We start from the raw sequence: 21,684 nt of genomic DNA on the forward strand, positions 1-21,684 counted from the left end.
GGGGGGGGGGGGGGGGGGGGGAAGGTAACTGCCTTTTATCTATAAATAGAGGAGATAGGGTAATAAATCATTTTCACTTACAAATTGAGATGGGGGTGGTGTTGGGGATGGGCTAGGTCGTTGGGGGTTGAAAATCAAATGTTATCTATATGAAGTGGATGTAGTACCAGGTCAACTTACTTGTTTTTGTCCCATCGTGCCCCATCACAAAAGAGCCCATAAATGTAGACACCATCCTCTGGGGGATCGTCTATCAGAGTGTAATCCACGGACATGACCTAGGGAAGGGCAAACATACTGGTGTAAATCTCAACATTACATATATCTATCAGAGTGTAATCCACGGACATGACCTAGGGAAGGGCAAACATACTGGTGTAAATCTCAACATTACATATATCTATAAAAGTGTAATCCACAGACATGACCTAGGGAAGGGCAAACAGACTGGTGGAAATCTCAACATTACAGATATCTATCAGAGTGTAACCCACGGACATAACCTAGGGAAGGGCAAACATAATGGTGTAAATCTCAACATTACATAGATCTATCAGAGTGTAATCCACGGACATGACCGAGGGAAGGGCAAACATACTGGGGTAAATCTCAACATTACATATGTCTATCAGAGTGTCACCCACGGACATGACCTAGGGAATGGCAAACATACTGGTGTAAAGCTCAACATTACATATATCTATAAGAGTGTAATCCACAGACATGCCCTAGGGAAGGGCAAACATACTGGCGTAAATCTCAACATTACATATGTCTATCAGAGTGTCACCCACGGACATGACCTAGGGAAGTGCAAACATACTGGTGTAAATCACAACATTACATATATCTATCAGAGAGTAATCCACGGACATGACCTAGGGAATGGCAAACATACTGGTGTAAAGCTCAACATTACATATATCTATCAGAATGTAACCCACGGACATGACCTAGGGAAGTGCAAACATACTGGTGTAAATCACAACATTACATATATCTATCATAGTGTAATCCACAGACATGACCTAGGGAAGTGCAAACATACTGGTGTAAATCACAACATTACATATATCTATCATAGTGTAATCCACAGACATGACCTAGAGAAGGGCAAACATACTGGTGTAATTCTCAACATTACATATATCTAGCAGAGTGTAACCCACGGACATGACCTAGGGAATGGCAAACATACTGGTGTAAAGCTCAACATTACATAGATCTATCAGAGTGTAACCCACGGACATGACCTAGGGAAGCGCAAACATACTGGTGTAAATCTCAATATTACATATATCTATCAGAGTGTAACTCACGGACATGACCTAGGGAAGTGCAAACATACTGGTGTAAATCTCAACATGACATATATCTATCAGAGTGTATCCACGGACATGACCTAGGGAAGGGCAGACATACTGGTGTAAATCTCAATATTACATATATCTATCAGAGTGTATCCACGGACATGACCTAGGGAATGGCAAACATACTGGTGTAAATATCAACATTACATATATTTATCAGAGTGTAACCCACGGACATAACCTAGGGAAGGGCAAACATATGGGTGTAAATCTCAACATTACAGATATCTATCAGAGTGTAAGCCACAGACATGACCTAGGGAATGGCAAACATACTGGTGTAAAGCTCAACATTACATAGATCTATCAGAGTGTAACCCACGGACATAACCTAGGGAAGGGCAAACATAATGGTGTAAATCTCAACATTACAGATATCTATCAGAGTGTAATCCGCGGACATGACCTAGGGAAGGGCAAACATACTGGTGTAAATCTCAACAATTACTTGGTAATACAGTGTAACAACTTCAGACAATCATGGGCAGCCATGTTTGTCCTTGAGAAAATCCATAAGTACAGACAGTCAAACTTCCATCAAACTCCGAAGAGGCAAATTTCTCAGGATGTGAACTTTCGGCTTAGTACAAGTTTTCCCCTTATATAATACTACTGATATTTAAATCATAATTCAAACTTTTATGAGTCGAAATTCTTGTTGTTTAGAATTATATTCTAGGTCTGATCGTTACGAAAACACTGACAAATGGAAGCAAAGCAGGAACTAATACGAGAACATAGAAATGTCCCTGGGTCATTTTAACATCTAAACATGCAAACTACATATGTATAGTTTATAAATACATGTATATGTAAAAATATTTTTTCTATTTACTTTAAATCCAAAACGTATTGCTTTCAAATTTTATTTCTTGCCTTGCGTAGTTCTTGCCTTGCGTTGCCTGACTTAACCTTCATGCTTGATCTTATGCAGTGTATACCGAATCACTAAGTTCGAGATTCGTGAATTGAATTCTTGATTTTTCGAATTTTTCCAGATGGTCCCCCAAAGTTAGAAACATCGAAGTTTGACTGTAGTTGACACAGGTTTTTTCTTTATGACTATCTACTAGTACCTACCTCAACACATGATATTATACATAAAGCAAGTTTAGTAATAATCTCAATAAAAGTTCCTGTGGTAAATTTTCAAATCATAAATAAAGTACCTCAAAGTCATAAGCCAGGATATCAATGGGTTGGGTGTACTTCCTGGCGAAATTCTGCATGGCGCCGGTCAAGAAAGCCTGGGTGAAGAAGAATCCGGACACCCAGAAGGACGGTGGCTTGCCTTCGTCGTACCATTTCTACAACACAAGGTCAAGAGGTACAGCTTGAGTTTTATACTTTATAATTTAATTATTTCCATGGGGTATCATCATTTGGTCATCATAGGTATAAAATATATTTTTTGTAAGGTGAATAGCAAGAAAAAATCAACCACAGTAAAATTAAAAGATTTTTTGCAAATTTAAAATATTTTTGCATCACATGTTCAAAAACAATTTACTTATAGGCACCTTGATCCTTATAACTAATGTAAGCTTGAATCAACTGCTTTACTTATTACAACACCAAAAATAGCTCTTAAACTCAATTTGAAGAAAATATATCAAAGTCAGACTACTCCATATTCCGTCTTTGCGTATTGCAGAGTTATATTCTCTTGTGAGCAGGTATTGATTGTTACTTCATTGGTTTATTTGGCAATAAAAGGGGCATAACTCCACCAAAAATGCACGTAAACTTCTGAAATGAGAACTCGTTCGAGCTATATTGGTATGCAATATGTGTACCAAGTATGATTTTAATCAACCAAAGGAACTCAAGTTATTGCACTGAACCTTTGTTTCGGAAAATGCAACCGCCACCGCCGCCAAAGTAATACCTATATGCGGCCTCGCGTTGCAGGCGACCCAAAAACTATAAGATATGTGATATAATCAATTTTCAAACATCATTACTCTTTATGTATATTAATCGACACAACCACATGCCCGCTATTTCATGATGACATTATGGTTATGTAGTTTCTTATTGCGGCTCGTTGTTACCCATGTCACATTATTCTGCGCAGTATATTTTTCGTGATCAAGATATTGACCCGCAAAATCACGAAAAATGTCATCCCCGCAAAAATATCCTGGAATGCAGTATTTCAAGTAATAATTTCACACCTTTTACAAAAAAATACTGAACACAACTTCATGTCTAACACAGGTATATTTACCTGCAAGAACTTGAGTCTCTCCAGGAAATCTATGACGTAGCTGCCGAGCGGTTTGAGCGATGGATAAGAACGTTTGGACCACATGGCAGGCAGTTTACCAATAAGGAGACTGGCTGCGAGGTCCTCCAGTTCAGAGGACATCACCACGAGACCCTTAATGGCTTTTTGTAGATTGATAAGACTTGAGCTGATGATTGAGAGTAATCTGGAAGATAAACAAACAAACAAACATTGATCACAACATTCTCACCAGTAATGACAAACAATCCAAAAGCCTGAACCATGTACAGAGTGAGACCTGTCGAATCTGACCTCTGAGTATTCTGACATCTTGTCTAATCTGACCCCTGAGTATTCTGACATTCTGTCTAATTCATCATGATGCTGAAAATTACCCAATATTATCATTTTTAAATATACATTCTATTTCTCCAATTGTTACTTTATATGTACATGTATAAGGAAATTTATATAACATTAGATATGACATTTACTGAAGGATTTTTGAAGAGAAACATTTTCTTTGCAAATTTAAGGCTACAAAGTAAAATTTGACAGAAAGTGTGACGTACCTGTTGAATCTCTCCATCTCCTGGACCAACACTGTGTTCATGCTCTCATTGTACACAACAGGGTACTTCTTTGTAGCCTCCTCTATGTCATATATCTTGGGGAGCTGAGGGGAACAAAAATGTTCAGGTTCATTCTCTTAACAAGGGGCAATAATGTTTAAAACAAGGGGCTATTATCCTTAAACAAGGGGCAATAACGCTTAAAACAAGGGGCAATAATGCTTGAAACAAGGGGAAATAATATTTAAAACAAGGGGCTATTATCCTTAAAACAAGGGACAATAACGCTGAAAACAAGGGGCAATAATGCTTGAAACAAGGGGAAATAATGTTTAAAACAAGGGGCTATTATCCTTAAACAAGGGGCAATTATGCTTAAAACAAGGGGCAGTAATATTTAAAACAAGGGGCAATGTTCCTTAAAACAAGGGGAAAGTATGCCTAAAACAAAGCGAAATAATGCTTAAACAAAGGGAAATAATGTGTAAAAAAGGGCAATAATACTTAAAACAAAGGGCAATAATGTTTAAAATGCAATTAATGTTATCCACTAAAAAGAGCAAAAACTTGTAAGTTGAAGACTTACAAATCGTTTTATTCCTTTTAAAAGAGCAGTAACTTTATATATCTTGTACTACAATTGCATCCTAATACCTAATAAAAGTATTAAAAGCAACAAAACCCCAAAGAACTAGTAAGTCTGTCTTTAATTCAAACAACTCCTATTTCCATCTTAGTGGGGCATAATCTACAGCTCAGTAACCAAGGATTGTAGTTTGGTACCTTGGCAATGATGCCACCAGCCATGTTGGAGAGACTAGCATCAGTGTCGCCGCCACCTCCTCCAGCGCCACGACCCTTAGTGAGAAGGACCGAGTCAAACAAGAGGGTGGTGTCCTGAAGTTCTTTGGAGATGTCCACATTTTCGTGCATGCCAAATACCTCGGGAGTCTGTTGCTGAGGCAAGTTCTAGTAAAAGGAGAAAAAAATCTTGTACAATTGTATAATATAGAGTCCTCATATAAACATTTTTAACAGATTTGTTAAAGTTAATGTTTACAATAACTTAAACTGAACGGCACATCTTAAAGATGAAGTAACATAACTTAGATCATTAAAAAAACAATTCAATCATATTGTTTTTCTATGTGAAATTTCATTCGAGAAAACAGAACTGTTTTTAAGGTAACACTGATATGTGTTTTAATAAAATCTAGAGAAATAGCTTTTCCAAAATCATTTTTTAATTCTTAAAATTACAATATTTTTTGTCATGGTAGAAAATTTCAATAAGCAAGAACTCAATTAAAGTGTGTGTGTGTTACCTTGATAAACTGTACGTAGTCGTTGTACGAGCCTTTGGGCGGGGAATAGTAGTTTCCGCTGACGGAGAACTTGTAGCGCTGTTCATCGATGATGTTAGAATTGTAAAAGTCGGCCATTGTGGTGAGGAGACAGCGTCTGTCCCAGTCGTCCGTGACACGTCCACCGTAGTTACATTCACCCGTCATATACTTCAGTGCATCGTATGGAATATCTTCATACTCATTAATAAACATCTGTGGAAGAATTTAAAATACAGTGCGTCTCATCTGTTTTATGTGACAGTAACTCTTAACTCGTTCACCCCTGAAGACACATTTGAACTCTTCCAGTTCAAATGTTGGAATAGTTCATTATGCAATTTCAGGGGTGAGTGAGTTAATATACTGTTGTTTAGCATACTGGACAAGATACTGGGTACTCCTATCCCTGTTGTTTAGCATACTGAATAAGATATTGGGAACTCCCTTCCCTGTTGTTAAGCATACTGGACAATATATTGGGTGCTCCCTTTCCTGTTGTTTAGCATACTGGATAAGATATTAGGTACTACCGTCCCTGTCATTTATCATACAGGATAAGATACTGGGTACTCCCTTCCCTGTCATTTATCATACAGGATAATATATTGGGTACTCCCTTCCCTGTTGTTTAGCATACTGGATAAGATACTGGGTACTCCCTTCCCTGTTGTTTAGCATATGGACAAGACATTGGGAACTCCTTTCCCCGTTGTTTACTATACTAGACCAGATTTATGATTTCTAGTACTCCTGTACACAAGCTACAGAATTTAGTGAAGTTTGCTTATATTATATATTTGCTTCCAAATCTAGTAAATTGGCTAGACATAGCCATGTTATTTTGGATAAAAATATGATATGGTACAAATACCAGATATTGATATTTTGTTTGTCGGGAGATTTCACCTTGATAACTCCTGTTAGATAGACAGGATATACCCTTACCTGTAGCTGTCGGACAGATATCCTCATGTCCGACTCGTTGAATCCGTATGGGATGTTCCAGCCGAGGGGTCCAAACTTACGTCTCTCCTGGACTAAGGCATGGAAGAAGCACAATCCGAAAAGAAGCTTCTCAAATTGCTGCAAGCAAAGACAATGCATGTTTTACAGTGTTATATGCAAAACGTATGATGGAACACTAAAAATTAGCAAAAAATTCAATCTGAACTTGCGGTCATTAACTCATGTTCTACTGTAATAGAGCTTATTGGACTTAGTTATGGTTCGGAATGTGACTACCATGGATTACCGACAATCAGGTAAAGCAATACAACCCCAATTACCATAGAAATGATTTCTTATAAGTAGAATTCTACTGGTCAGTAAAGGGAGATAAATAAAACTTATTTGACCTAAGGGCCACATTCGTTTATTGAGATCCAAAGAGTTGAACCGATTGGACCAGAGTTTTTCGTTTATGAAATAAGGTTGGTCCCAGTAATCTGATGCTGATTCAGGCGAGCCTTGATAAAGCCTTGCAAGGCCTGCATGAACGCATGTCCACCAGGATTTATACCCGAAAATGTTACATTTAAAAATGTGAAACAGGCCAAGGCATCAGGAAAGGGAGATAAGTCAAACACAAGTTGTAGTATCAATGCTGCCTACCAGTTCCTTGCCAGGACAGCCGACGAAGAAATCGCCATCACTGATGGGATCATTAAGGTAAGACTGAAGTAGATTCTGACGAAGCCCAGTCGGCGGTTCATTGGTCATCTTTACACCATTCTGTAGCACTGTAACCGGGAACTAAAACAAAACACAAATACAGGCATAAACTTCCTCATTGTCATCAAAAGATATATTTAACTAAATCTTTCTGCAAAATTATGCAGAAAAAATTCAATTAACAATATTCTATTATCAATCTTATTAAGAATATGTTTAAAGAATCCAAACATTCTAACTAAGCTACCAGTATATTTAGAATGTTCCAATTTAAAAATTAATATATATGCTCTGAATTAATATATGATTTAAATCAACAAAACAATGAATGAAATCTATTTTTTTAAGAGAAATCATGAAATACAAATGTCTTTGATTTTTGTGCTTTCAGATCTAAATAACTGAAATTTTACTTAGTATGATGTCAGTGGCCGTAATAAATTTACACAGCTGGGTCGCCTGGCAAATTGCTCAGACTTTCTACCTCGGCAATGAAACCCAAGATTTGTTGTCAATATGCTCTTTGTTAGAATATATATTTATTACATTCACAAAAATCTATATTCACCTCTGCCTACGGAAGTCACGAATCAGGCCTTTTCAATAAAACATTCCTAACAAATGAATACTAGGAAATTCGGAAGGAGTGTTTAAGCTTGTTATTCAGTGAAAATATAAATTCTAATGTAACGATTTTGTTGTTTACCTTATCTGAGGGGTAGCTTGTCAACCATAACCTGAAGTCAGGATTAATGTTTTCTGGTGTGAATTCCTCGCAGACTTTCTCCAGGGCAGACATCCAGGATACTGCTAAATGACAGTTTTGTAGTACGACCCATGACCCATCCTTTTTGGCGTTCTCAATCATCCTACTGGCAATGGGGCCCTGGATTTATCAATATTTAGTGTCTTATAGAAATTGTTTTCTATTATTACAACCAAGAATGTGATATATCATTAATTAAGAAGCTGATCATTTCCTTTTTCTTTTTTCTTTTTGATGGATGAATTAAATTCTCTCTGTGAGTTTTGCGATTCACATTTTTTTTTTGAAACATACAGAAAATAAAAATCAAATTTAAACTTTTTAGATTTTTTTTTAGATTTCTAGAAGAATTCTTTTGTGAGAAAATATGAATTATCTCCCTTTATGTACACATATTTTTGACCTTGTTACATTGATCATGCGTTCAAATTACAAAAATATGTATCCTGCTCCTATGTAAAAACAGAAATCTCAACTAAACGTTGCACAATGACCAGCTTTAAACTTACCTGTCCCTGCCCAAGAGATATTGAGTTGAATTTATTTCCACCGAAGCCCTTGTCCTCGGCAAACTTGAGCAGTGCCATGATTGGATCAGCTCCGGGTGACAAGACGAAGATCAGCGGGGAACAGCAGTTAGAGTCGGCGTAACTCTTGGCCAGATCAAAGGGAGGCGGTTCTACAAACTTCTTACCAAGCTTTTCACGGACAAAGTTCGTAATAGACGGATTCACCTGTAGAAAATTTATAAATATTTTTATTAAAATTTATTAATTAGTGTTTAAGACTTCTGAAGCTTTCTGGTTGAAAGGAAAGTAAAATGAAATAAGACAAAATCATGTGAAGAGTTTTTGCTTTAGCCTAATCAGGTTTTCAGTGTGAAAGGAATGCAATTTTGGACAAAGTTGGTCAAAATTTCTCAAAAAGAATCCATGTCAAAAGTGTGACAAAGGTTCAATGGCATATACATGTGCAGATTTAAATTTTGCTATACTTCCACAAAGGCATAATGCTGGCATTATAAAGGCAGTTTGAAAAGCATAACAGGAAATTTAAAAGGAAGTGATGAATGAGGAGGAATAGACAAAAAATCTTTTTAAAGATGTCATTCAATAAAAGTGATGCTAAACTAGGGAGAACATAATACTGTTATTTTAGTACATATACAATGTATTCATAATACAAAGGATATTTTTAGACTGACTCAAATCCCGACGGGTATCACACAGTGACTATTTCAGCGGCATGTCTAATTCTATTCACACCTTATCTGGTCGAATGACACGGAGGATCATCATTTTCTGGAAATCGTTGGAGTCTTTGTCCCAGGGTTCTGGTAACACTTCGTTGTGTGGTTCACGCGAGTTATAATACTTCTTCCAAGCATCCACATTCTTGATAAAGTGCGGTCTGAATGGGAGACAAAAGTTTGATTCAACATCTCAATTCCAGTCAAGTTAAAGTTTTAAAACGAATCTTCAAAAAAAAGGTTGATGAAACTTTCCAAACTAGAATATGTAATTATTCATCTCTAACAAATAAAAAAAAAACCATCTTAATTTGATATTTTGATAAGAAGGTAGGCAATTTTTGGCATTGCAAAATATTTTTACAAAGGCTTAAGAAGAAATCCATTTAAACGTACATAAAAATCTAGAGAAGGGAAGGACAACAGATTTTTTTGGTGGCCTCACTTAACAATATTCTACTATACCGATCATTTGATCAATACATACCTTAATTTTTTGAAATGTTTTAGATCTGACAGTCGACACAATTCATCCCAACTCTTGTCTAAGAGCCAAGTGGGGGCCGGATTGGGCAGAGTGTTGTCCAGGCCGACACCACCGGTCAAGAAGAACATGAGCTCTTCTGAGTCCATGTCATCCTTAGCTCTACCAAAGGAAAAGTGACATGTCAGAATTTTGATAGATACATTTGTAAATGTTATATAGTATGATATGATAATTAATTACTATTATTTCATAGTTGCTAAGAAACCAATTCTTGGAGACCATCTCAAATAACCTGATGTCTAATCGTCTAAAATTTTGATTGAATTAAATATCTTTATAACTGAACTTTTTTCAATATTTAACTGATAAATTGTAGTCAATAAACATTTGAAAAATTACATACTTTATTGTATAAATCTACTCATTAATTTATAATGAAAGCAGCACATAATTGGAACATTTAATGAGTTTTTGACATTTGATATACTGTATCTATCATATATATTACATATATATAAACAAACAAATGACATATGTATCAGGTATTTCTGTAAAACATCCCACTCAAAACATCAATGTAAAACTACAAAAGATATAAAACAAAGGGTGATGGCTATAACCAATAGTGAAAATTGTCTCCCCTTCGTCAAACCATAACTACTGTACACTCCAACGGAAATTCTATCTGTAACAATGGTGATTTTGACCTTTGAACTTTCTGACCTCCAAGACTTTTCATTAGTATCTGAGCAGGCTAGGACCAATTTAACTCATTTCCCCCAGATGACACATTTGAACTCTTCCAATTCAAATGTCGGTATAAATCATTATAAAACTTCAGGGGTGATTGAGTTAAGGACTCTACAGTTAGATTAGACACACCACAATTCAAATTATTTCAGAAGAACTTGATATTCGGCTACTGATCGAATGAAAAGTAATATAGGGTCTTGAGCACTACAGTTGGAGTAAAAAAACTGAAAGTATAAGTTCTGGTGACCTTGAACTTTGACCTATTGACCTCATCTCAATTTCCAAATATGCAACCTTTGTTTGAAGGCTGAACACAGCAGAATCAAATGCACTTAAGTTCTATTCATGAGAATAGTGACCTTGAGGTGACCTTGACCTCAAATCAGAAATGCAATCCCAGCTATCCATTTCACATACAGGATCTGTAGTCTAAGCTTTAAAAGGCCAAGAGGACCAAAGTTATCGCATGTGACTTAAACACTGCAGACTGAAAGACGCCACTAAATTAGAATCAGGAGGGGAGACAACTAGTGAGACCAACAGGCCATAAAATGAAATTATTACAAAATCAAATCAAACGTAATGATGGAAGTATAGATATATATACTCAGCACTTCAGAGAGAGGAAAAGTTTTTACGAGCAACCGTTTCAAAACAATAATATTTATATATAGATATATGTGGTTAGGATACACAAGTATATTATATTAATATAACCGAGCAAAACTTCAAAAAGAACACAACATAGTTATATTAGCAATAAGACCAATCCTGAAAGAGTTCACATCAAAACAAAATGTTGCCAAATAGTTTTCAAAACTGTTGAAAATATTATCTAATATCATGCAAGATGGAACTTATGTAAAAATCAATATTTCAAAAGGAGCTATAAATTTGTAATGAATTTTTCACATTTCAATAGACAGAATAGACTTTTAGCAACATTTATATAATGGAAAGTCAACACACAAAAACCAGAACAAAACGGTTAATGGGTTAATGTTAAATGTTAATAAAAAGCACATAGTAATCAAACACGACAAAAAAGAACCATGCGAAAACCATTCCAGCGATTCACTCCATTTCATACTTACAACAACATGTTTGAACAGAGAATGAAAGAAAAGAGCAGTTTGTCTTTCTCAAAGAGGGATCGACAAACATTACAGTAGAGACTGTAAGTGAAGTAGTCAGAGAGGTATCGTAAACGGCGCTCCAGAATCTTGGATTTGTTGCTGAAAAACATGCAGAATCAACAAACATATATAGCCATATTGTATACAAGCTTCTGCTGGTGGTGACAGACAAGAGTTGTTCCCCTTGTCTGAGGTCTCCGCTGCCACACAGGTGGAAAGTCCCAGGACATGCCTTAAACACATCGTGGTGTATTGGTATATAGGGAAAAACTCAGGAAATATACCAGAGACAATTACAGTATACATGTCTCCGACTAATTACAGCATTTACAAACATCTTTAAAAAGTTCCTTAGAAAATATTTTGAAAATAGAATATCTTTTAAATGAAAATTTCAATTTTCGGCTATGTTTGTAAATACTGTAGTTGCACTAAATTTTGAACCCAGACTGTACAACAATGTCAATTAATGTAAAAAAAAAAAAAAAAGAACGATAAGAAAAATGTAAAATAGGGAATATTTTGAAAAAGAATGCTTTCTGGTAGAAAAAATTGACATTTATTGTACTGCAGGGCTCAAAATTCTCAGACTAAAAGCAGTAGGTTTGGAGGAGTACACATGTACATGGTAGCGAGTATATAGGTGTACACATGTACATGGTAGCGAGTATATAGGTGTACACATGTACATGGTAGCGAGTATATAGGTGTACACATGTACATGGTAGCGAGTATATAGGTGTACACATGTACATGGTAGCGAGTATATAGGTGTACACATGTACATGGTAGCGAGTATATAGGTGTACACATGTACATGGTAGCGAGTATATAGGTGTACACATGTACATGGTAGCGAGTATATAGGTGTACACATGTACATGGTAGCGAGTATATAGGTGTACACATGTACATGGTAGCGAGTATATAGGTGTACACATGTACATGGTAGCGAGTATATAGGTGTACACATGTACATGGTAGCGAGTATATAGGTGTACACATGTACATGGTAGCGAGTATATAGGTGTACACATGTTTGCGAGTATACAGTCAGTTACATAAAGGTGAGTACACAAGAAGGCGAGTATACATGGACAAATCAAGTATACAAGTGTATGATAGCGAGTATGCAGGCCAAGAGAATATGATCGGACGAGTACACGTGTGTATGATAGTGAGTACACAAGTGTAGCGAGTGCGCAGGAAGAGTGTTGAGCGAGCTCTGGGTTACGAGTACGGTACTTTAGGAGTCTCTAACCACTATACAAGACTAGACGACACTATTACTATATACTCCACATTTTCTCGTGTGAATACTCACAACTGTAGATTTGCACAGAGTAGGAACGCAAACACGAGCTTGTGCATTGCAAATATTGAGCGTGTTATATTGTCGTATAACTGAAACTGGAAGTGATCCTTCAAATATCGTAGACGGCGTTCCAAGATCTTGGACTTATTACTGAAATAAGGCAAGTGTGATGACAAGTTCATTATTAGAAATACTCTTCCATGTATAATTTTAATTTGAAATTGAACGATATTGTTTTTGGTTTTTTTCCAAATTTATTTTAATTAAAATATGATGACGTTTTAACTTACTTGAATCTAAAATTTCAGACAGCAGATGTTTCGACAACGGTTCTGTTATTGTAACCATATGTAGCGATACCGATACCGATACTCCAACTAAGATTTCATTGGTTGTTAATTACAACAAAACGAACAAGATGTTAACTAAAGTGTGTTTAAGACGCTTTTCATTACAGCAAATTTAAGGCATCTACAAATATTAAAAAAATAGAACAAATTAAAACGCTTGACACATTTAGCATTAATTCTAATGTGACATAGTATTTTGAAAGGAAATGCAAAAGTCTGTTACTTCAAAATGGACGACAAAAAAAATAAAAAATAAAAATAATGGGTAAATAATTTCTGGTGATCAAATTTAAGCTGAAAATGTGTGTGCAATTGAAATACTCAACAAAATTATTACATGAAGTGTTATCTATGGGTCGTCATGATAAAAATTACAAAAATGATAGAAGAATGCAAATTATCATATATTTCGAAGCTGTGAGGTGGGTTTCTTTAATGCGGTAGGATGTTTGGGATGAAAGAAACACTTCATAAATTGTACAAGATTTACATTCAACATTATACATGAATAGCAACTCTTTTGAAGCATTTGAAAATCAAAAATAAATGAAATTTCCATAGATTTATGTTAATAACATAAACAATCTGTATCTTTTAAATTCTTTACATCAAGATTAAATAATACATTTATACAATATTAAATCAATAACTATTTCTGAAATTTCTGATTTACTTGTTGCATGAAATATCATTATTGCCACTTCAGATTTTAAAACTTTTATTTGTTGAAGATATTTTTAGTTTGGATCCCTGTTCCACTGCCAACACTGAAGATATCCACTTTAGTTTTCCATACCAAGTGTGTAACCTACCCTTAATCAAATTGTGGATAAAATTGCAGTACAACCAGGTAGGTCAGTTATTAAGACTGAGAGTAGAGTGATTTGAGGTCCAGAGTTTGAATCCTTGCCTGACCGGACCCCATTACATTTTTACACTCACAACACTATAGTTAGTTATTTATTACTTTGTCTTTACTAATTTTTTCATAAATGCTCCGCATCGTTTGATTTTCTTTCCAGAAATGATTTATCAAAACTATAACTAGGTCATAAAAAAAGTTTTTTATGCATAGTATTAATTTGACAGTGGTACGGGGATCCTTATAATATTTGACACAGGATGTATCCAAATCTAACAGATAAGCGAGACATTACCTGTCATGAATGGATGCCACATAGAGGTTGACGAACCAGGTCAGTGAATACTGGTACATAGGGTCAATGTTTGGCAGATCAGCGATGGAGAAAAACAAGATGGAGGAGTGTTTGGCGATTGGTCGGTAACCCATACGGGATGTGTCAATTTTCTGCTCCGTCTCCTCGGCAATCTAAGGAAGAGTGAATAAGCATTATGTATTTCTCTAATGAGTTTTAACAAATTTGCATTTTGTCATTTCAAAATCTGATTGGGCAACATAAGACTTTATTACGACCCTATAACACTGCCAATGTACGAACTCTACACAAAATCATAAAATGACCATTCCTTTGACCGATCCATAGAAAAATCTCTTAACCTGTTGACTGGTCCATATTTCTAACTACTGCTCTGCAGTCGGTCAAGAACATTTGGCAATCACATTTGACAGACATTTTATGGAAATGGAGTTCAACATTAACATCATTTACAATGAATACCAGATAACATTTGTTTCCACATAAAATGTTTCAAATGAAAAAAAAAAGATTCATGGCTAGAGTGCTACCATAAACATTTCTACAGATCTAATTTACGAGTTTGAAAGATTATCTGAATATCCTGAACATTTTAATAGGAGCTAAAGATGTGCTTGTTGAAAGTTTCACAGTTTGTGATACTTGAAGAATGTTTACAGCATGAATACCTTTTGTTTCTTGGAGATTTCATCGGAGAGGATCTTTGAGGAGTCGAGGACCTTGATGGCCGACTCATCCTCTAAGATGTTGCCCTCTGACGCAGAAAGAGTGTGTAGGATCTTGTCCTCAATCTCCTTGAGGGCCTTCTTGTTGGCAGCGCTCTGTACAATCAGGGCTTGTCTCTCCTCCTCCAGCTCTGGCCTGTAATACGCAACAGTACAACAGTGCTCTGTACCCTTATATAGAAACTGCATACTGGGAAACTTCACCCAGTCAACTTTTTGCACTACCCCCAAATCCAAATTTTCCCTCTGTAAATTCAGCCCCTCACAGTAGATTGCAATGTTTATTATGTTGTTTGCTAAATTGGTTCTATGATAAATTCTCAACCATTACCGAGGGTGAAAAAGTCGAAAATTAAAAAGCAAAAATGCGATAAAAATTTACTGGTATACAGTATATATATAATGTACATGCTAGCTTTGAAAGTGAGTTATTGATTTAAAAAAAAAAAAAAAATCTGTTAGGATAATTTTACTGTTGTTATGATACATTAAATATAGAGTCAACCTGATCAAGAGACCACCTCTATAGAGTGACTACCTGTGTTGAAAGACAACTTTTAAAACTTTCCATTTCACTTTCTTTCCTGTTAAATGATACTGTATTTTGTGGTACATGTATATGAAATAATTTTAGTAACTTTTTAGTAAAATTGTGCTAAACAAAAAGTCTAACCAAGATGTCATACAGTTTTATGTAGGGGAAAGGCAAACGCGTAAGGCTCCACCACTTATGACGTGGGGGCATAGATAAAAATCTGACCAATTGGGTCAATGTTGAGATAGTACAGCTAACAAACATACCGTTCCTTGGCGACAACTATTCCCAGCAGCTGATCCTCCAGACCCTCGGGGGTGATCATGAAATTGAGGAGGGATACTTTGACGGCGACCTCGGGTAGGTAGTGAGGGTTTCTCAATTTGGTGGTGATATAAAAACGGAAGTCTTTGCTGTACTCAATCACGTTCTCTCCCAGTCGGATCATCTCAACACCACCTACACCCGGAAAGGAGAAGTAAAACTGTACGATTGGCCAATAGTTACAAACGTTTACATCATTTTTAGAAATTATCATTTTTTAATACAATTGTCTGCTACACTGGATATTTTTGCTGATTTCTTGTATACTGCATCTATACCAAAATATACATACACCAATATTTTGAATTACGAAATAAATTCTAAAGATTTAAAAAAAAATGCGAAATAGAAGAACCCTAAAATGTGTATCTATAGAATTTATATGAGCAAAAAATTGTTAATATTAAAAATTATTTCAATTCATTACAAAATGCAATCATATCTATCAGAAAACACCTATACAACAACATTGTCAATGGGAAGCCTTGTGGACAACAGGAGCAGATCTATTTTAGCAGTATGGCAAATTGTTTGACAAGTCAAAATGCAATTTCTTTTTTTGGTGTGTGCATGATTTTCATGTTTAAATTGATGGATTAAAAAGTCAATGTGGTCCACTGTGAAAAAAGGATATCATTTGCTAAATATTTCAATTAAGAATTTTTGGAAAAGTCCAGAATTTTTAATCTAGCGGGGTTGAACTCTGACCTTGTTTGTATGTTTGCTTTAGCAGTAGGGGTTCCAGAGATGGATCCAGCTCTTCCGTGACATTTTCCAGCAGGAGAGGGTTTCCGAACTGGATACAGTTTTCCAGATTCCTCATGTAGTCCAAGTCTGTAAACTTGATCACTGCCAGTTTGTGGTCCTTCTCCATGTTCTTTACCCATTTGTTAGCCTGACCCTGGGGGTCAATCATCAGAGGCCTGCAAGGGGAGACAACTCGTGTAAGCAAACTCTCCAAGGGAGACCACTCACTAGATAATCTCAATACTATGTACAGTAGTAATTGGCAGAAGTTTTGTTTGACTTACATAACATGATGATGTATATCAATTCACAAAAGGAATGATATATCATTTAAAAAAATAATAATATTATGTCAGATAATTTTGAAGATAAGTAAGCAATCAATGCATAGGGATGGTGTTTGTGCTCATTGAAAGTAGAGTAACAAAAAAAACCTGACAAAGGATTGTAATTTGAAGGTGCCTGTTCTTGAATTCCGATAGAAATCACGAACAAATAAAATGTTTTGAAATATCAATAAAATCAAAATGGCTGGGTAAATCATTATTATACAATATACAAAGAAAAAATAAGATCAACCAAATGCTCATACCATCTTCTAGCGTTTGCCACGATGACACCATTGTCAATGGAGAAACTGTCTCTGGGTAACCCTGCGATGTTCCAGGCCTGGATTTTGATTGGTTCCCCGAGGATTTTGCTAAGGGAAAACTCCTGCGAGCATGGAATCTTCCGTTCCTGTGTAGGAAATAGAAACAACATTAATTTTATTTTCACAGACAACTTTTAAATACTATGACACATAATGACAAGAAGTTTAAAACATTATCAAATCAAGTAACAACAGATGATTTTTGCGAATCCAGTCATCACTGATCTGCTCGTCCCAATTACCCAACGTATGTCTTAGGTAGCAGAATGGCACTTTTTTTTTTACATACAATTGTGACATTGAAACAGTTATATTACAATCCGATCCAATTCTGCCAGGATATTCAAGACACAACTAACCTGGTTGTCCTACTTTCCAGCCAGTGTTTAAAATACAAATCAGCTTTTTTCTATATAATTTTACCCCTGTGACATTGCCATCTGAAAATCCAGCCATTTGGGTTGCGAACAACGGTGTTGGATTATCAAAACTCCAAAATTTACACTGCTAGCCGACATAATAACAAAAAGTATGAATGACTGTCTTGATAAGATGACAAAAAATATGTTCATAACCAAATCTTGACAAAAGTTGTGATAAAAATTTCAAAAGTAATGAATCAATGAATGTTCGCTGTACTTACAGTACATGTCTTGACCCAGTCCACAGTACAACTATCTCGGAAGGCCAAGGTGAAAGGTCCCAGGTAGGCTATCACTCCGGCCGATATCAACACATCTCCTACTAAATTGTCGTAAATGTTCTGAAGGTTGGCTGCAGCCTGTGTCCATCTGTCTTTCTCACCACCCAGACCTCCAATAAGCTTCTCGGCCCGTACCAACTTTTTCCCACACAAGTCGACCTGGTCCTCCAGCTGTTGCTTCTTCGCCGTCATGTCCTCGAAGGTTGACTTCAAATCGGCAAGGCGTTTCTCTACCGCGGCTAGCTCTGCTCGTTTGGCATTCAAAGCTGACATAGTGGTTTTGAGATCGGATTCGGCTTCAGCCAGACTTTCCTTTTTAGGGCCTACGACTTTAGCCACGCGGTCGTAGATTTCCATGGCCATGATCCACTTACACAACCCTTCAGCAGCAGAGGATGCATTGGCAACCTTCGCTGGATCAAATTCAGGATTGGGAATAAACTCTTTCCTGATTTTGGTCATCACATGGACCTATCAACAGATACAAATTTTGTTTAATCAAACACAACAATGCTAAACTTTAAACATGGAATCCAAATTTCAAATGGAAAAAAGCATAAGCGAGAGGCTTTGTCAAAGAAAAATATTCAGTTCGAGGTAACCTTGCGAAAGAGTTTAAATATATATGTATTTTACAATACAAATGTACTAGTAATACATATGTGTCTATGTGTACATAGCAAAGGGGACTGAAAACAACCACTTATTCTATGATTGCTTCATTTGCATCTGAAAATGCAGTGAATATAAAGTACTGTTCTGATTGGGCAATACTTAGAGCGATATCATTACAGGTGATATCATCACAGGTGAAGATAGGAATTTTCCTACATTTTCACCTCACTGCGGTAAAGATGTAACTTTTTTTTTTAAACTGATCATTTCGAATATTTCACTGGCAAAAATGGAATAAAATAACATACCGGAATATTATCTTTGTCATATTCTTTGAGCATGCTAAGGAAGCTCATATCTCCCAGCAGTTTTTTCGAGGGACCCCAGTAGTCCATTATTTTCTGTCCAGGCTTGTCTGGGTCGTTGATCTTATCTGGTTTGATGTCCTTCATCACACAAACTGCAGACATGACCAGCTTCACACCAGAGGGCGGGCTCTTCATCGACTTCACAATGGTAATGTCAGATGGCTATTGCACAGAGCGAAAGAAAATAAAGAGATTTTAAATATTAATTACTATTGAATAACAGTGTAAAAGTTGAATCATGTAAATAAAACTTAAAAGCTGTCATATTGTATTGAAAATCGTTATCCCTTTTGAATGTTCCACTACTGGCTAAAAACAGACCTTCACATCCACAAAATCAAAATTCATAATAAACAATAACTCTGTGCTTACTGTCTTTTGATTTAGGTACAGTACACTGGGAAAGGTTTGCCCAGTCAAACTTTTGGCCTTTGTCCAATGATGAAATCAATTTCCGCCCAATGTTGATCTCGCCCTTCACATTTCATTACTATGTATAATATGATGTTTAGCTATGTTCGCTGCACTGATGAATTCACCCTCATTACAGAGGGCGGAAAAAGGTGAAAAAAATTCCAGTTATATATAGTATGTCTTATTGCTTAAAGACACAGCAATATTTACTTACCTCAGATGAACCTAATATTAAATGAAGTTTTGGAACAGATAATATTTCTCTGGTACATCTATTAACTCTTTCACCCCTATGTTACTATAGTAGACTCTACCATGCATTGATCTGGATGGTTCCATTATGGTCTACAGTGGTGAAAGGGTTAATGTTATTTCACCTTGAGTGTATTAAGAGCTGCCAAAGCTGCTTCAAGGGCAGGAATGGCCTCAGCCAGGTCAGCCTCGCATTCGTCTTTAAGTGCCTGAGCGCTTGCTGCCTGTTCGTTGGCGACCGCCTCGTCAGCTTTGACGATTTTACTGGTGGCCTCGACCTCGACGGACTCCTTCTCAATGACGATCATCATTTTGGAATTTTCCGCCTGGCTCTTTACCAATTGTGGCTGTAGCTCCTCCAGTTCTTTCTGCATTTCTGCCACCTGGTGGAGTAAAAGGGGAGATAAAAATTGTAGGATAATCTGAAATCTTAAAACTTATGTGATAACGTCTATATTAACAACAAACAGAGGGGTGTGGTTTACAGAGCTAAACAACAGTATATCGACCCTGTAACACAGGTAAGTACTTTTATTGATTACAAAAACAATATGTTTTTATTATAATTACTTAAATCAGTTATATTTTGAAAGGTGTACAGTATATATTTTATCATCGATTCTATGTGGTGATTTTATTATCAATTTTAATCTATTGTCATTACTTTTCCAGACACAATTCTTCAAATATCTATTGTTGTTGATCTTGCAACTTCAACTGCCAAAAATAAACATTTGTCCAAAAAAAATACTTACAGTATTCCAGGGATAATTTGGTTTTTTGATAAAACTTTTTTTTTATTCTGAAGCTTATATTTCTCAGCATTTTCTAGGGCAAAGATATTGGGTATTACCTCTTTTCTGAAAATTGAATTCCTTTCATGATCATAAAAATTATTCTCTTAACAACATTTACCTGTTACTTATTTTTTTGACAAAACCTTGCCCGTTTCTGCTCACCTGTGTCGAGGCGAAGGCTAGCTTCTCCAGACCGACCACGTATCTCCTCTTGGCCCTCATCGTTTCATCCTGTTTGCTCTTGAGGAGATTTTTGAAGGAGTTAATCAACTCTAGGTATGAGGTAGGGGTCACATAGTTATGGCGACCAAGCTCTTGCAGGAATTTGTCGGACAGTTTGGTTGTACTCTGATGGAAGTACTTGACTATGTGAACAGTCTCCACCTTTTCCTGATCTTCAAGCTCAACCTGCTCCAAGAACTTATTGGCGACTCTTTCCAGGGCATCTTCGGGCCAAGGCTAAAAGTGGAAACATTGATATTTTATAAAATAATGCAGACATAAAGGGCTTAACTTTTTTCCGTATTTTTCAAAATCAAGGCCAACATGGCGCAACAGAAATATGGGAAATGAATGACACAAAGAGTCAAAGACCAATATTTCATGTTGGACAGACAGGTTTTTGGATAATACAAATTAGTCTAAACTCTAACTTTGATACAGTTGAAAGTCTTGACCAATTTGGTGAAAGTCAGATCATTTTAAAGAGTTATTTACCATTTTCAAAATGCAGACTATACGAAACGTCTTACAATTTACAAGTATCTGAGTGCTCCCTGTCTTCAAATGATTACTTCGAATCTGTTCATAGAAAGTGTATCTTTTTGATTCCAACTTTAAGCAATGCAAGATTGAAAAAGCCAAGAAAAACACCCGGATGGACATTCTTGATAGAGGAAGTACTGTATTGTTGACTTAACTTCACTATTTGGTAGCAAATAGGGGAATAGATTGTTTCTTTTGTGTCTGTATATAATTTGTGGTTTTAATATTCACTCGGTTTTTAAATTTCATGCTTTCTGTGGTGACTGCAAATATAACAAAATTAAATCCCCTGCAAAATATTCCCAACTGTACAGTACTATTTGTGACAAATCATACAAAATGTTGAGTTGTTCACGTTTACTTA

The 21,684-nt window shown here is 36.1% G+C and overlaps 1 protein-coding gene across 3 annotated transcripts in view; it reads right to left on the reverse strand.

The window, feature by feature from the left end:
• The window catches only part of LOC110442503 (dynein heavy chain 12, axonemal-like), a 63,743-nt gene that overhangs the window by 2,757 nt on the left and 39,302 nt on the right, over positions 1–21,684 (reverse strand). For 2 of the 3 annotated variants that reach the window (XM_021486148.1, XM_021486146.1), the window contains exons 41-62: positions 20,718–21,014; positions 19,884–20,141; positions 19,033–19,254; positions 18,050–18,580; positions 17,347–17,492; positions 16,716–16,930; positions 15,950–16,142; positions 15,092–15,284; positions 14,403–14,575; positions 11,539–11,679; positions 9,692–9,850; positions 9,221–9,365; positions 8,465–8,689; positions 7,896–8,075; positions 7,130–7,270; positions 6,464–6,601; positions 5,498–5,731; positions 4,956–5,141; positions 4,173–4,276; positions 3,601–3,805; positions 2,540–2,677; positions 181–278 (exon numbers count right to left, since the gene is read on the reverse strand). In XM_021486148.1, coding sequence (XP_021341823.1) covers positions 181–278; positions 2,540–2,677; positions 3,601–3,805; positions 4,173–4,276; positions 4,956–5,141; positions 5,498–5,731; positions 6,464–6,601; positions 7,130–7,270; positions 7,896–8,075; positions 8,465–8,689; positions 9,221–9,365; positions 9,692–9,850; positions 11,539–11,679; positions 14,403–14,575; positions 15,092–15,284; positions 15,950–16,142; positions 16,716–16,930; positions 17,347–17,492; positions 18,050–18,580; positions 19,033–19,254; positions 19,884–20,141; positions 20,718–21,014 — 4,322 coding nt within the window. Of the gene's footprint in view, positions 1–180; positions 279–2,539; positions 2,678–3,600; positions 3,806–4,172; positions 4,277–4,955; positions 5,142–5,497; positions 5,732–6,463; positions 6,602–7,129; positions 7,271–7,895; positions 8,076–8,464; positions 8,690–9,220; positions 9,366–9,691; positions 9,851–11,538; positions 11,680–12,904; positions 13,046–14,402; positions 14,576–15,091; positions 15,285–15,949; positions 16,143–16,715; positions 16,931–17,346; positions 17,493–18,049; positions 18,581–19,032; positions 19,255–19,883; positions 20,142–20,717; positions 21,015–21,684 lie in introns of all 3 variants that reach the window. The other variant, XM_021486147.1, reaches the window with a different exon arrangement.

Source organism: Mizuhopecten yessoensis, unplaced genomic scaffold, assembly GCF_002113885.1.
Source record: "Mizuhopecten yessoensis strain PY_sf001 unplaced genomic scaffold, ASM211388v2 scaffold716273, whole genome shotgun sequence".
NCBI lineage: Eukaryota > Metazoa > Mollusca > Bivalvia > Pectinida > Pectinidae > Mizuhopecten > Mizuhopecten yessoensis.